Source organism: Artibeus jamaicensis, unplaced genomic scaffold (assembly GCF_021234435.1).
Source record: "Artibeus jamaicensis isolate MK-2021 breed Jamaican fruit bat unplaced genomic scaffold, CSHL_Jam_final contig_2790, whole genome shotgun sequence".
Lineage (NCBI taxonomy): Eukaryota > Metazoa > Chordata > Mammalia > Chiroptera > Phyllostomidae > Artibeus > Artibeus jamaicensis.
The window spans coordinates 3,524,389-3,541,123 of NW_026521616.1; the positions used below are offsets into that span (position 1 = coordinate 3,524,389).

At 43.6% G+C, this 16,735-nt stretch overlaps 2 protein-coding genes across 5 annotated transcripts in view; one reads left to right on the forward strand and one right to left on the reverse strand.

Moving 5' to 3' along the window:
• Window positions 1-738, reverse strand: part of SMYD4 (SET and MYND domain containing 4) — a 35,903-nt gene extending 35,165 nt beyond the window's left edge. For 3 of the 4 annotated variants that reach the window (XM_037133762.2, XM_053662737.1, XM_037133760.2), the window contains exon 1: window positions 458-738. The gene's annotated coding sequence lies outside the window, so the exon portion shown is untranslated. Of the gene's footprint in view, window positions 1-298; window positions 428-457 lie in introns of those variants that run through there. The other variant, XM_037133761.2, reaches the window with a different exon arrangement.
• Window positions 739-901: 163 nt separating this feature from the next.
• The window catches only part of RPA1 (replication protein A1), a 45,596-nt gene continuing 29,762 nt past the window's right edge, over window positions 902-16,735 (forward strand). The window contains exons 1-4 of the mRNA XM_037133737.2: window positions 902-1,010; window positions 8,623-8,673; window positions 9,641-9,719; window positions 10,390-10,498. Coding sequence (XP_036989632.2) covers window positions 978-1,010; window positions 8,623-8,673; window positions 9,641-9,719; window positions 10,390-10,498 — 272 coding nt within the window. The 5' untranslated portion in view covers window positions 902-977. The remainder of the gene's footprint in view (window positions 1,011-8,622; window positions 8,674-9,640; window positions 9,720-10,389; window positions 10,499-16,735) is intronic.

A 16,735-nucleotide genomic window follows, 5' to 3' on the forward strand; every position in this document is an offset into this window, starting at 1 on the left:
GACTTCATGCCCTCAGTCCTTCACCCCATCCCCCAATATCAATACATCCTCCACATTGAGACAGATGTCAGCCTTCTGCCTTAAATGCATCAACACTCCACCTGGCATTTAGGAAAGCCCAGTGCAAGCCCTTTATTATTTGACCTTTGGCTTACTTTCTAATAATCAAATATCACTTTTGCTCCGTAACCTACTATGCTGAGCTACTCAAAACTATCCTCAGCTTCCCAGGTTATTCATCTCTTTAGTCTTTGCATAGGCTGGCTACTCATTCTTCTGGGGGCATCTCAACCCTCACCTGGAGAACACAGGGCAAATTTCCACACATCCTTCAAGACTCAGTTCAAATGGCACCTCCTGCGGGAAGCCTTCTCTGACTTCCCACCTGTGTGATTCCAGCACACTAGTCCCGTTTCTGGGGTTTATACCATGTCTACCTTGAGGTGGGCCTACTTACAGTGGGAACTCCCTGGACAAACCGTGCTCTCTTCTGAGATCAGGAACCGGGTTTTATTTATATTCAGAAACACTCAGTGTGATATACGCTCAGGACGCAGTCACTGCTCAGGGTTATTAGCTCTGACTCTGGGTTACCACGCTGTCTGCCAGCGAAAGACCGAGCCGTGCCTGTTTCCGACAACCCGCTAGCAAAACTCCCGGAACTAGTTCTGCAGTGCCCGCAGCAGCGATCGCGTCACCCTCGACGCGCCCCACAGCTTAGCTCCCCGCGTTCCGGCAGACCGGTCCCGCGACTCTGCCGCGAACTTGTATTCGGGAGGGACCAGTGGGCCACTCGTGCGACCTCGACCAATGCGGTGGCTGCTCAGCCCCTAGGCCCGCCTCTTCTCGGTGCACGCGTCAGAAGGCGGAAATGGCGTACGCAACTCCTCCGGCCAATTGCTTTAGAGCGCGCCGGACCTCGGCAGTGAAGCCCGTGTCTCCAGGATCGGAAACGCGGGAGTTGGCGCGGCGGAGCCATGGTGGGCCACCTGAGCGAAGGGGCCATTGCGGTGAGGAGGGGCCTGCGAGCTGAGCCGGGCACCTGGGGTGGCTTTGGGCCTTGGGGCTGTGAGCAGAGGGGAAGGCGGAGAGGAGCTGGGGGCAGTGGGGAGAGAACGCGATAGTAGGAGATAGCGGGGACTGGGGGAACGGCCCGGTTCATTCCCCAGAATCAACACCCTTTTCTTGCAAGAAATTTTCCATTGTCTTTTAAACATGCTTACGTTTCCCTGCTTAAGAATACGAAACAAATAAACTGTTGATTTTTCCCTCTTCATCTCCCACCCACGGCCACTGTGTCTCCCCTCCCCAGCCAGACTTCTCCAGAGTTGTTTTCAGCTATTTCATTTCTTTACCCCCTATCAACCCTTGAACTCACTCCATTTATTCACCCCCCGATCACTGTAGAAACAACTGTGGCCGAAGTTAGCAGTGCTTCCTAGTCGCTAAATCCAACAGACACTTTGCAGTTATCAGTTTACCAGAGTTCTCATTAGACTTTCAGTCCTTTGAGCTTTGCTTCCTTCTGGTGACACTTTTGGCTCATGTGGCTCAGCTTGGTTGGTCTCTCCCCATCTTATTTGCAGTTCCCTCTTTGTAAATTTTTGTTGACTCAAGGCTCAGTTCTAGACTGTTTTTCTTAGGAGAGAGTCTTATGTTAATTGCTCACAGATTTCTTTGTCCGGAGGACTTTAACTATGAAAAGACAAACCTCTATAATCTACCTGTCTACCTGATATTGCAAAGGCATTTTATTTTATTTTTTAAAAAGATTTGCCCTGGGTGGTGTAGCTCAGTGGATTGAGTGTGGGCCTGCAAACTAAGGGATCACGGTTGCATTCCCAGTCAGGGCATATGCCTGGGTTGCAGGCCAGTCCCCAGCAGGGGACTCACGAGAGGCAACCATACATTGATATTTCTCTCCTTTTCTTCTTCCCTTCCCCTCTAAAGATAAATAAATAAAATATTATTTAGAAAAAGATTTAACTTACTTTTTGAGAGAGGGGAAGGGAGAGAGGAAGAGGGAAAGCAACATCTATATGCCAGAGAAACATGGATCAGTTGCCTTTTGCCCCCTCCCTGAACTGGGGACCTGGCCTGCAACCCAGGCTTGTGCCCCGAAGGAGAATTGAACCCGTGATCTTTGGATTCGCAGGCTGGTGCTCAACCCACTGAACCACACCAGCCAGGGTGCAAAGGCATTTTAAGTTCAACACGTCCCAAAGCAAATCCTTTATCTTCCTATATGAGGGCCTCTTGGTGTTCTCTATCAGGATGAATTACTGTACCATTATCCATTAAGTTATGCAAGACAATAATTGAGGGCTCATTCTTCCTGTCACCCTGAAAGTCCAGTCCATCACCAAGTCAGATGTATTTTACTTTACATATATCTCTTAACTCCATCTACTCTCCATCCACACTGCACCATCATTTTTTGCTTGGGTCACTCACTTCCATTCAGCATACCCTCCTCCTGCCATTTCCATCATAACATTCCCAACTTATTTCCTCCTTTCCAGCCGTTTCCTAAAAAAAATTTAATTCCTGGTATATTCCAGACTCATGCCTTCCAGGGGGTCTTCCATCATTCTTTCCCCTCCTACTGCCTAGGTGGTTTTTCTCACTGGCTGTCATAATCTTCACACCTCAACTCAGTTGTTACTTCCTCAGAGAAGCCTTGTCTTCCCTTACCAGCCTGTGTCCCTTGATTCTGAGACCCTCATTTCTGTTTCTTCACTTATTAGCTATGTGACTTTGGGCAAGACACTGAGCTCTGCTTTTCCTCTTCTCTAAAATGAGGGTAATGATACCTACTACCTACTACCTAAGTTTAGTGGGAGGATTAAGTGAGTTAAAGTGCTTGCTACCTGATACATACTAAATACTCAACCTGTTACCTATTATTGATAATCACAGATGTCATTTTTACATTTATTTCTTGATGTGATTAACGTTACTCTCTATTCCCCCCGCTGAACTGTACATTCTTTTATGTTGGTGTTTTCGTTTGTTTTGTTTTGTTTTGTTTTGTTTTGTTTTGTTTTGTTTTGTTTTTCTCAACATAGTATGGGATACCTGTATCAACTCCTGAGGCAGTGGCAGCACATTTTTGGGACCCAATAAACGTTTGCTAGTTGCACATCAGGCAATGAAAAGAAAGGGCCGTGGGGGAAATGGGGATGGGAAGAATAGTTGGTGGGGTTAGTGAATATTTGAGTAAATTAGAAGTAAGTAGACCTGGGAAGTGATTGCAGTTCGAGTCCTCATTTACTTTATAGCTGTCACCTTGCACCTTAAGACAAATTAGGGGGATAGAAAAATAATTAGAAATAGTTCACTTTAAAAAAAAGAATGATCATGGGATTATGTAAATATAAATCATTTGATCCGTTTTTTGCTATATTCAAAATTTTAGAAACATATTTCCAGTGTTAGGTAAGATATTTATATTTATGATGACAAGATATGGAGAACCTTTGTCAATTTGATTAGTAGCTAAAGCAAGTAGTATTTTAATTTAAAAGACACAGGCCCAAAAGGGTAAGCAACTAACCAATAGTAGAGGCATTTTAGCCTAGAGCTAACGTGAAATAAGAGATAAGGCATGGAACCATTGAGGTAAATAGACTAAGTAGGATTTGTAGCTTAGGTAATTGAGTAATAGAAAGAAAGATGAAGGGATCTGGTATTTTTGACCATTTCCAATGCACTACATACTTTATATTAGTCATTGCTTACAGTAATCCTGTAAAGTAGGTTTTATCATTACCCCCATTTTACAGATGAAGGAATTAAAAAGTACAAAGGAGTTACATTGTTCATGGAGTGAGGTTTCAAACACATGTACCCTTCACTATTACATTCTCTTGCCTTGTATTATTATTAGCAATGTTAATTTGGAAAGTTTATGGCAGTTTTACCTTAAGTGTATTTATCATGCTGTATGTCCTAGAAGAGTAAAATGTTATATTCAGTATTTATTTTAAATTTTATTTAGTTATTTTTCAAGTACAGTTTTTTGAGTATTTATTTATTTTAAAGATATTATATATTTATATTTAGAGAGAGGGAGGGAGGAGAAAGAGAGGGAGAGAAACATCAGTGTGTGAGAGAGACATGGACTGGTTGCCTCTCCCATGCCCACAACTGGGGCCCTGGCTGGCAACCCAGGCATGTGCCCTGACCAGGAATTGAACCAGACACTTTTAGGTTCATAGGCCGACGCTCAATACACTGATCCATACCAGCCATGGCTATATTCAGTATTTATGCTGACACGTTTTATTTGTTTGTAGCTTTATTTACTTATTTCTTAGAGTGAGTGGAAGGGAGAGAAATATCCACGTGTCAAAGAAACATTGCCTCTTGTATACCCCCTACCGGGGACCTGGCCTGCAACCTAGGCATGTGCCCTGACTGGGAACCTAACCCATGACCTTTTGGTTAATAGGCCAGCATTCAATCCACTTAGTCGAACTAGCCAGGGCCCTATTTGTACTTCTTAATCCCCTCACCTGTTCACCCATTCCCCCACACCCCTCTCCTATCTGGCAATCTTTTTCTTAAATAAGTCCCTTTAACATTTCATATAATATTGGTTTGGTGATCTGTCCTTTGATTCTAAATGGTAGCTTTGCTGGGTAGAGCAGTCTTGGCTGTAGGTCCTTGCTTTTTGTGACTTTGAATACTTCTTACCAGTCCCTCTGGCCTGCAAAGTTTCTTTTGAGAAATCAGCTGACAGCCTTAAGGGAACTCCCCTGTAGATAACTAACTGCTTTTCTCTTGCTGCTTTTAAGTTTTCTCTATCTTTAACCTTTGGCATTTTAATTATACTGTATCTTGGAGTGGGCCTCTTTGCATTTATCTTGTTTGGGACTCTGTGCTTCTTGGACTTGCATGTCTGTTTCCTTCACCAAATTAGGGACGTTTTCTTTCATTATTTTTTCAAATAGATTTCCAATTTCTTGCTCTTGCTCTTTTCCTTCTGGTACCTCTATGATGCTAAGATTGTACCTCTTGAAGTTGTCACAGAGACTGTTTTTACTGTCCTCATTTTGGGGGTTTTTCCTTTCTTCTTGTTCTAATTTGTTTTTTTCTTCCGTATGTTCCATATCATTGATTTGATTCTTGGCTTCAACCACTCTACTGTTTCCCTGTAAGTTCTTTATATCAGTTAGTAAATCCTTCATTTCTGACTGGATCTTTTTTATGCTGTTAAAGTGCTTACTAAGTTCCTAAGCATCCTTATAACTAGTGTTTTGAACTCAGCATCTGATAGATTGATTATCTTCATTTTGTTTTTTTCCAGAGTTTTGATCTGTTCTTTCATCTGGGCCATGTTTCTTTGTCTCTTAGTTTTGGTGACCTCCCTGTGTTTGTTTTTATGTATTAGGTAGAGCTGCTTTGACTCCGTGTCTTGGTGGCGTGGCCTAATGTAGTAGGTGTCCTGTAGGGTCCAGTGGCACAGCCTCCCCTATCATCCAGGCTGAGTACTTGAGGTGCGCCCTTTGTGTGGGCTGAGTACACCCTCCTCTTGTAGTTGAGCCTTGGTTGCTGTTGGCAGGTCAATGGGAAGGATTTACCCAGGCCATTCAGCTGCAAGGACTGGCTGTGACCACTTTCCACTACCCTCTGCCCTTCATGGAGGATCAGCTGTGCAGGGGCAGGGTGGTAGTGCTCTGACCTGGTCTGTAGCTGTCCACTGGGTGCGCTGGCCCTGGGGTTTCCTGGGTGGTACAGGCCAAAGTCAGCCCCCACCTGTGTTTTGCCTGGGGCCACTCTGCTTCAGCTATAAAGTAATCTGAGATGGCTGCTACCTGTGCTGGGCTTGGAGATTCCCATGTGAAGCCAAACTATGAAAGTGGGTTGGCTGCTGCTTGTGCCAGGCCTGGTTCTCAGTGAGGCCAGCTGTTGCTTGTTTGAGAGGATTTAAGTTGTTAAACAGCCCTGGGTGGTGTTGCTCAGTGGATTGAGTGCTGGCCTGCAAACCAGGGGGCTCATGGTTCTGTTCCTAGTTGGAGCACATGCCTAGGTTGGAGACCTGGTCCACAGTGAGGGGCATGTGAGAGGCAACTGCACATTGGTGTTTCTTGCCCTCTATTTCTAGAAATAAGTAAATAAAACCTTTAAAAAAAAGAAGTTGTGAAGCATGAACCAAGACCAACCATTCATATGGAAAAGTAGTTTGGGTAGGCCCATAAGTTGGGTGGTGCAGAGTCTCTGGGGATCTCTAAGGCAGGTCAGTGTTAGCCAGGTTGATGGAGTCTCAGATATGGCACCTGCTTGCCTGCTCTGTGGGGGGAGGGTTTAGAAAAAGGACAATGGCCTCTGTTTGCCTTTATGCCAGACACTTAAGTTTGTCCCAGAATGCCACTGGTGACTTTCAGGCTACTACCCCAGTTCTGGAGCTCAGAGTGGGTGAGTCTGTGTAGGTGAGTCCGTGTGTGGGTTCTTTAAGAGGAACTGCTTGGGGCTCTAGTGGTTTCTTCTACCAGCTCAACCCCTGCTAGTTTTTACAGTCAGGAGTTGTGGGGACTTACCTCCCTGGTACTGGAACCCTGGGATAGGGGTCCTTGCCCCCAAGATACCCCTCCCATTTTTTATGCACCACATGTGGGTGAGGGGCCAGCCCATTCCATGTCTGGATGGCGGTGATTTCTTGAAATTCCGAAATTGTCAGACTTCCATTCAACTTGATTTCTGACAGTTCTGAGTGATGGTTGTTGTATATTAATTTTGATGTGGTTGTATGAAGAGGCAAACCATGTCTGCCTGTGCTGTCATCTTGACCAGAAATCCTGAATGCATCATATTTATTGAGTTCTCTAGCTTGTTGGAACACAAGTGTATGATAGCTTGTGTAAGCTCCAGTAATTTTTCAAGTTATAGCTCTCTTAATACTTACTCTTCATCTGGCCCTTTGGAGTCTCATTTTGTATATGCACAGCTTGGAATTCAGCCAAAGGCTCAAAGGTGTCCCTTGTGTAGGTTACTGTAGCTTCTCTGTGTATGTCCTCCCTCCAGTGTTTTGCGTCCCCGAAATCCAGCTGACACATCTTCCTGAACTCTGGTCTGTACTTGGCGGAACTTCTTAGATTCCCCTTCCTGCACTGCGGTCCAGAAGTGCAGAGAGTAAGCCCCAGTGATCATAGGGCTCACTTCATTTGTCTCTCTTCTTTCAGGGATCAGTTTTGCTTGACCTATTTTCAGCATTTGAAAACAGTTTATATATTTTGTCCAGTTTTTTAGCTTATGTTTGAAGAACTAGTCTGGTATCATCTATTTCAGGATGGGCAGAAGCAGAGGTCAGACAACCAGTTGTTAGTTTTTCTGATAGTTACCTTTGAGTGGGGGCTTTATTAGTTATTTTTAGAGAGCAGGGAAGAGAGGGAGAAAGAGAGGAAGAGACACGCCGATGTGTAAAAGAAACATCGGCCAGTTGTGCCCCATGGGCTCCTAACCGGGGACTGACCTACAACCCTGGTGTGTGCGCAGACCGGAGTCCAACTGGCGGTCCTTGGGTTCGCAGGCTGACACTCACTTCAGTGAGCCACGCCAGCTAGGGCTGAATGGTGGCTTGTTAAAAACAAATTTAAACCTGATTGATACGGGGTTTTTTGTTTGCTTTTCTTTAGAAATTATTTTCATAATTGCTAATAGAGCCGGGAGATTTAAAATTCAGAAGGTACAGAAGAGGATGTAGCACAGTCTGCCTCTCACATGTATCTGCACCACTCACCTCGTGCCCCTTACAAGAGGCAACCAGTATTATATAAACATCATCTTCTCTTTAAGTGTGTGTAATATGGTTTTAAGGATTTACCATACTTGTTTATTTAATTCCCTAACAATGGGCACTACAGGGAAATTAATGTGCTGTTATGCATTAGTGCATATGTGATGCCAGTATTTTATTTTACTTTTTTTTAATGCCCCCCCCCTTTTTTTTTTAAAGATTTTATTCATTTATCTTTAGAGGGGAAGGGAAGGAGAGAGGGAGAGAAATATCAATGTGTGGTTGCTTCTCATGTGTCCCTTGCTGGGAACTGGCCTGCAACCCAGGTGTGTGCCCTGACTGGGAATCAAACCGCGCGATCCTCTGGTTCACAGGCTCGTGCTCAATCCACGGAGCCATGCCAGCCAGGGCTTATTTTACTTTTAAAAAATATTTTATTTATTTAATTTTAGAGGGGAAGGGAGGGAGAAAGCAAGGGATAAAAATATCAACGTGAGAGAGAAACATCAGTGCATTGCCTCTCAAGCGCACCCTGACTGGGGACCAAACCTGCACCCCAGGCATGTGCCCTGACTGGGAATTGAACAGGCGACCGTTTGCCTCGCGGAATGATGCCCAACCACCTGCGCCACATCGGTCAGGGCACGATGCCCGCATTTTAGATGTAGTGAGTGTGTCCTTGTTGATGAGCACGTATCTTACTGTGATCTTTATCATTTGTCCAGCATGACATAACTTAAAATAAATTTTTCAAGCGATAAGCTCAAAAAAGGCACTTTTAACAGTGTTATCTTTAGTTTATTCCAAATACTAAGCTGTACAAAATGCCAAATTCTAATCATGATTTGAATGCATATCACAAAAATCTGTTCTTACTCTTTTAGGCCATAATGCAACAGGGAGACACATCCATAAAACCCATCCTCCAAGTCATTGTAAGTACCTATATATATTTTATGTCGAGCAGTTTTTAAACTTATATGTACTCATAAATTACATATAATGAAGGACATAAAGATTTGTTCGCTTTAGCAACTTCTCTCCATTGTCACACAAAAAATAGGCCACTTCATGTTAAAACCCTGAGAAAGGAACTGAGATTTTTTTAAAAAGTATTACGTTAGCCAGCAGTAGACCTCTGGAGATTCAGATCCGAGGTTTCCTCTCTTTTCTTTCCACAATTAGCGGATGTTGTAGTGCTACACGCTGTTACAGCTGTCTCCTTGTCGTTCTGCCCTTAGGTTTGTCTTGCTCAAATCTGCTTTATTGCTTTGTTAACTCTGTCACAGGTTCTCACATGTAGTGGGAATTAAAAAAAAAAAAACAACAAAACAACAGTAGGAGCAGAATCATGGATTATACCTGCAGATTCTGCATCGGTAGTCCTGACCGTCTCCCTGTTACTCTCAAACTAGCTGCCAGTCTCATCAAGGCCTATTTCATCTCACGGTCCTGTTTACATATTTCAGTTAAAGCTGCCTCTGGTTTCCTTCCAGTTGGAGTAAATGTCCTGGCTCTGCCCTGTGTCATTATGTGCACACGTGTCTCATGTCTCTCCGCTTCCATGTTTCCCGCACAGCACCTCGCCTGTATTAGGTACTTTGTTACGCATTTTTTTAGAATTGATTTTCAACCAAATTCGAGTTAAGGAAGAGAGAACACAAGATGATTGGCAACATTTTATTCTCATCCGTGTTGTGTTTCATGATGTTAGCCGAGAGAGGTTGGCGGGACAGGCAGCAAATCTAATTTCCTTTCACTTGCATTTAGGTGTTGAGAGAATGAGCGAGCGGTTCAGTCTGTGCTGATCTAATGTCAAGCCTGCTCTCCTGCCACTTAGGTTTATTTACCCCTGGGGACTGGGCAGACAGCCTGGCTAATGAATCAAGTTTTCTCTTCTAGAACATTCGTCCCATTACTACAGGGAATAGTCCGCCCCGCTATCGACTGCTTATGAGCGATGGGTTGAACACGCTGTCCTGTAAGTATGATGTGTAATTCTAGGAAGTTGGTATTTAAATGATAACGTCCTACCCAACATTTCAATTGCAATAATTTGGGGCATTCTGGGAGTCTGCATTTGCTTGGCCATGCAGTTCGTTCAGGCAGAATTGCAGTTGGCAGAGAGCATTCTAACAGTAGACTGGATCTAGTGAAAAGCTGCCACTTGGCTTAATTAATTTTCCCTAACTGGTGCTGTATGTTTTCTTTGATGAATTTCCCTCAGGATGATATTGACGTTTAGTGACTGTGATGAGTTAGCTGTCTTATACTTGCCTTTATGGTGTTTTACTTCTGGGTTGGCAGCTTTACCTGGAAGGAAGGAGAAAATTTGTGTAATATCTGCTTGCTATCTCTAGTCACAATGAGAAAGACCTAGAAAAAACTTTTTAGTCTTTGTCATGAAACCTGAATGATGGAAAAAAATGGTTTGGGGCACTTTAAGAATTACATATATTTTAGAGTAGCAGCAGATGTTTAACGCACAGAGAATTTTGCTGTTTTTCACTGTGCAGAGTCTGTCTGACTTGTTTTAATTTCAGGAATGTATTTAAGGCATATTTTCCTTTGCTAGAACAGGTGTGATCAGCTTCAGCTTGTCACGGCTAAAATGTTCTGGAGACTAAAGTAAAGTAATCTCTGCTTTTCAGCTTTCATGTTGGCAACACAGTTGAACCCTCTTGTTGAAGACGAACAATTGTCTAGCAACTGTATTTGCCAGATTAACCGATTTATTGTCAACACGCTGAAAGATGGGAGGTATGTGGTATTTTGTTTTTCTGTTTTATTGTCTTATACAATGAGGGCTAATTTTTGAACAATTCACTGGATGCCAAAATTCAATTAGGAATCCTAAAGGCAGTGGTGAGCTCTCAGCTAAGAATTCACAGTAGTGAATTCTTTCCTCAACTGAAACATGCACCAAAGGGAGAGAAATACAGAAATATTGGAGATTTCAGAGCAGGGGGTTAAAGCAGAATGCACAGCACTTCCTGTTTCTGATCTCTTCAGAAGCACTGTTTTTTAGGATTCTCTCTCAGAGTATCTTAATAAAAAGAGCTCACTTATCAGAGCAAAAAAGGTACAATAAATTATGTGATGTATCCCTTTTTTTTGCGTTTTTTGAGTCTTTGGCAGTAAATGCTTCATGCAGCCAATGAAGAGGATGTTGAGTAACTACAGGTGCTACATGCTAGAGATCTCAGTGAGGAGCAGGACTGGTATGCGCTCGTGGGTGACCATTGCTAAAATGTGGCTTTTTCCTTGAGGGCTGGCTTTTCATTCTGTTTTCTCAAGTTTTTAGGTTGTGGTTTTGTTTTGTTTTTTAAAGATTTTATTTATTTATCTTTAGAGGGGAAGGGAAGGAGAGACAGAGAAATATAATGTATGGTTGCCTCTCATGCATCCCCTGCTGGGGACTGGCCTGCAACCCAGGTGTGTGTCCTAGACTGGGAATCGAACCAGTGACCCTTTGGTTCACAGGCTGGCACTCAATCCACTGAGCCACAGCAGCCAAAATACAATTTTAGAAGGGTTACAACATCTTATGACTGCATCAAGAACCTTGCTTGGGCTTGGGGTGCTGCCACCAGGAAGTGTATGAATGGCATCTGAAAGAAGACACTCAAGAGGTTCATTCAGACTTGAAAGAATTTGCCAAGGATGAGGAGGTTGCAAAAATCAACGCTGCCATGGCTGAGATGGCAAGCAGCTTTAACCTGGGTGTGGATGAGGATGGCATTGAGGGGCTTCTGGAGCTGGTTCCTGAGGAACCAGGAGTTGCCAGAACGTGAATGCATACTTGAAGAAAAGGCAAGAGAAAGGAAACTGTAGAATAAAAATAGAAGCACCCAAGAAAATGTAGGGAAGGGTTTAGCAGATGATTTGCAGACTTCAACAAGCTCCTTTAAAAGTTTGAAAGCATGAACTCCAACACCAACAGGTTTTTATTATTAGTAGAGAAGAATGTTCATGGTGAATTATCTGCTTACAGCAATTCTGTGATGGAAAAAAACAAACCAAGCAAACCACCATGGACATGGGTCTGAAAAGAGTGAGCCCTCCTGAGGAAGAGCCTCGGGCAGGTCCCTCAGGAGGTATTTTAGAAGAAGGCCTTGCGGTCTTGGGGGATGGCAGGCTCCGTGCGTGTCCCTGCCCTGCACACGTGTCAGTGGGGCACGTGTGGAGGCGGGAGACAGTGACGTCGGTGATCCTGGCCCCGTGGAGGCCTAGGCTCGTTTGTGTGTTTTCGTCTTTTAACCAAAAATTTAAAGTAAAAAAAAAATAATAATAATAAAAATTTAAAAGTAGGGAAAAGCTTATAGAATGAGGATATAAAGAAAGAAAATATTGGGTGGGGGGAGGGAGAAGAGGGCGTGGGAGGGATGAACGGTGACGGAAGGAGACTCGAATTGGGGTGGTGAACACACAGTACGCTATACAGATGATGTGTTATACAATCGTACACCTCAAACCTGCATGATTTTATTAACCAGTGTAACCCCAATAAAGTCAGTAAAATAAAAATAATACAGTAAGTAATGTGAAATGTCAGAGAGAGAGTTCCAACTGTTTGCCACGTGTCGTCCTAATACATAAAGGGGACGTGGAGACCACCGTGGCCAGCACTTCGTAACGTGCCAGCAGGGGAACACTCAGTGGTCGGGCTGGTCTGCATCATCTGCCAGATTGGTGTTACATTTCTGTTCCCACAGTGTCGTCTCTCTAGCTCTCTTTAATGAAAAGTCACGTGATTGTTCAGTTAAGAGACAATCATTGCCCAGTGTGAATTACCCACGCATGATGTCATTCTCAGTCCATGATGCACCCGACCACAGGCGACCAAAAGGGGCTGGGTAAAATGGAAACATTGATTTGATTAAGTGATGGGATTGTAGATTAATTCTGCCCTGTTTCTTGCTAGTTTTGTTATAGTGTAAAGTGCATATATATTTTTTTAAAGTTCTAAGCCAGGGAAGATACTCACGATCATCTGTATACATTGTAGTCTAAGAAACATTTTGCTATGATGGTAGTGAATAATAAATATTTCATGATAGTGAGAAAAATACTTTCGTACAACTAGACAATGTGTTTGTTTTAAGCCAAGTGTTATTACAAAATAGAATTGTAAAAGAAAGTTTTTTTAAGTTTGTAAGTGGAAATGACTGGTGTGTAGTGGGCTGTAGCATCTAGGTTGTGTGCGTGTGCCCGGTGGTGTTGGCGCAATGACAAAGTCCCCTGACGGCGCGCTTCTCAGAACGTGCCCCTTGGGTAAGCCGCACGACTGTGTTATTCTTGTTCTCTTCCTTCCCAAATAATCCAGTCCCCCAGCTGTTAGGTGCAGCTGAGCAAGGTAGATGTCTACAGGCAGGGGTGGCGGTAGTGGCCTGGAGCCAGGTGTCAGAGCACAGAGCACGGAGCGTGCCTTCCTGGGATGGCACAGGATGTTGGAGTGAGAGCAGGTGAGCAGAACACACGCAGCCCAGTGTGGGCTGTCAGAGCCCAGCAGGGTAGGCAGGGGGGTCTGACCAGCCGTTGAGTCGGACTAGTAAAGAGGGCATTTGTGGGTGTAGGAGTGGAGGGGCAGTAGCAGATGGTTGGAGAGTGAGTGGGGCGAGGAGGGAGTCCAGGCAGGTAAGGCAGGGAGGGGTGATGGCCCAGCCCGAGATGACGGAACGCAAGGGCTGAGAGGGGGGTGCTTGTTTGATTGGGTGGTGGTGACCAGGAACCACAGATTGAGGACACAAGCATCGTGAGAAAGGTAGTGTCTGTGGGTGCAGTGGTGGGGGTGGCGACAGGAGATTGCTTACATGCGGGGGCAGTTTGATCTAATAAACATATTGAGGACAGTGGGAGCCAGTCAAGGGAGAAATCTGTGGTGTTGGATTGAAATTAGAGGTATTAGTAAGCTCAAGGTTTTCGATATACATAGATACAGAAACAGTTTGCCTGCGTTTCATATGTGTATCATGTGTGTGTGTTCTCTAGATCTTTCTACTGAAAGGGCTTTGGAGCAGCAACACCCCCTTAACCAAGAGCCTGCTTAGCATTCAGATCTTGGTTTCTGAATGTCGTTTTACACTGACAGGAACCAGGGCTTCCAGGGAGATGTAAGGAAATGCCCAAAGGGAGCTGGGGCCGTGTCAAAAGGACAAAGAAACTAGCTTGCAGGGTCTTACACTCTCTAGGATAATTTTTAAAAATCAAAAATGAGTATAGTAATAAATGACAACCTATTGATATCAAATAGGGGAGCTCCTAAGTCCGTACTGAATAAAGGAATATATGGGTAAAACAGAACTTTTTAAGATTTTATTTATTTTTAGAGAGAGGGGAAAGGAGAGAAAATAAGGGAAACAAACACTGATATGTGTGAGATACATTGGTTGGCTCCCTCTCACACACCCCCAGCTGGGACCTGGCCCACAGCCCAGGCATGTGCCCCGAATGGGAATCGAACCCTAATGTTTTGGTCCACAGGCTGGCACTCAATCCACTGAGCCACACCAGCCAGGGCCATTTAACAAAAGTAGAAGGAATAATAGAGTATCACCATTTGGTGACCATCATAGTAATAATTCAGGAAAGGTCAGCAGGTGCTATATAAGCTTCCTGTGACAAATTACCATAAACGTGGAGGTTTGAAACAACAGAAATTTATTCTTTCTGGAGGCCAGAAGTTGACGTTGGTTTCACTGGGTTGAAAGCACCGTGTCGGTAGGACTGCACTCTCTGCAAGCTCTGGGAGAATGCGTTCTTTGCCTCTTCCAGTTCCTGGCGATTGCTAGCATTGGCTTATGGCTGCATCACGCCATTCTCCGCCTCCATGGTCACATTGCCGCCTCTTCTGTTGGTGTCAAATCTGCATCTGCCTCCCTCTTACAAGGATACATGTGATTGCTTTCAGGGTTCCTCAGGTGATCCAGGATAATCTCGCCATTTCAGTCCTTAACTCAATCACACCTATGAGGAGTTTTCTTTGCCATGTAAGGTAATAGTCACAAGTTCCAGGGGTTAGGAGGTGGCTGGCTATCTTTTGAGTGGTTAGTCATTCAAGCCTTAGCACAGATGTTGAAACAGTGGGTGATAAGGAACAGGTTATAATAGGGTTCAAGTACCTCCCCACAAACGTGACTGGATTGTAAAAGGAAAAATGACAACTTTACAGTGGGGACACTGGCAAGACGGCACCTTATGCTGATGGTTGTTAACATTACTAGTAACAGGACGAATAGGAATCATGTATTACCTGATAGGATGCAATGAGAAGAACACAGCTTCACTACAATTACTTTCTTGCCAAAGATGCGTAATCTGTACCCAGTCTGAGAAGTCCGCAGTGAATTGAAGGATTTTCTGCAAAATAACCAGCCTCTGATCTTCAAAATCTCAAGCCTGAAATAAAAGAAGCTGTTCTACATTAAAGGAGTCCAAAGATATGTGATAATTAAATAACAAGAGGTTCTGGACTGGATCCTTTTGATACTAAGGACATCATTGAGAGAATTGATGAAATTTGAATGGTTTCTGTGCATTAGATGAAAGAATTCTTTATGTTTCCAGTTCAGTAACTTAATCAGAACAACGGTCTCACTGTCAATTGTTCTTATTTTTGCCCCTGGGACATGATATGCCCTTTCATTCTGCTGATTCATTTATTTCTGTTTGATGATATTTTTCTGTGTGTTACTCCGTAATGCTATTTTCTATTTCATTTGAGTTCCAGTTTATTTACGTTGTGGATACCTTTGTCTTCCATGCAGATCTTCAGTTTGCTTAATCTTTTTTATACTGCATGCATTGGATAACCTCAAGATTTTCCAACATAATAGTAGTTCAGTATTTGGCTGTCTCTATTCTCTTCCTTGATGTTTATAATTATTAGACGTATAATGGTATTACCTTTATTCTGAATTTTCCTTAGCTTTTTAGTCTCCACTTTTTTCTTAATCTTTTGTTTTATCTCACCTTGTGACTTATTGATTTCTTAGTCTTATTTATTTTGCAAACCACTCTTGAGAAGTATTATTCTCTTTCTTGGCTTATGTTCTAGACCAGATTCTTTCATTGTCTCTGCCTCCTCTGTCCTTTTCATCTTTATACATTTTGGTGTGTTACATTGTTGCCACAGCATTTCTTTTTTACCTTGTTTGTGCTTAATACAGGCAATTCTGTCCAGACTTCATATTTGTTCTGACGTATTGAGGCTAGGTATATCTCCTTGCCAACCTTCCCACTTGGGACCTCTTATCTTTTACTCCAGGCTACTTTTGAATACTTAAGTGTGCTTTCTATCTACTTGTGTCCTCTAGGGCATAGTCATGGGAGAGGATGGAGAGCTTTGCTGGGCTTGAGTACAAAACCTAGGCTTCCGTTCTCTCCAGTCAGGGACAGAATCCCTCCCCCATGGGCTTTGCCTTATTCCACCACCTCAGCGTGGTGGCGCATGCCTTGTATTCTTTCCTGCCTGTGCTGGGGCCTTGTATGCATATGTCCTAGTTTATTGACTTTTTGATGGTTATTTAGGTTTATCCCAAACAGGGCTTTAGCATCCATCCTTGTATATTATGTGTTCATGCTATTATTTCTGAGTAGATTACTAGAATTAAGAACATCTGTTGGAGAAAGCATACCAGGCAACATACTCATGACCATTATGTAAGAGTTCTATTTCTGAACAGACAAATCCACAGACGCAAAAGTTAGATTAATGGTTTTCAGGGGCAGGGGATGGTACAGGGTTTCTTTTGGGAGTGATGAAAGTGTTCTGCCCTGGCTGGTATGACTCAGTGGATTGAGCGCCAGCCCACAAGCCAAAGGGGTCTCAGGTTCGATCCCCAGTCAGGGCACATGCCTGGGTTTTGAGCCAGGTCCCCAGTAGGGGGCATGTGAGAGGCAACCACACATTGAGGAGAAACCAGTATGTTACTGGTTGCAACCCAATAAAGACGTAGTGTGTTCTAATCTGTGTTTTCTGTAAACTGGGAAAGGTTT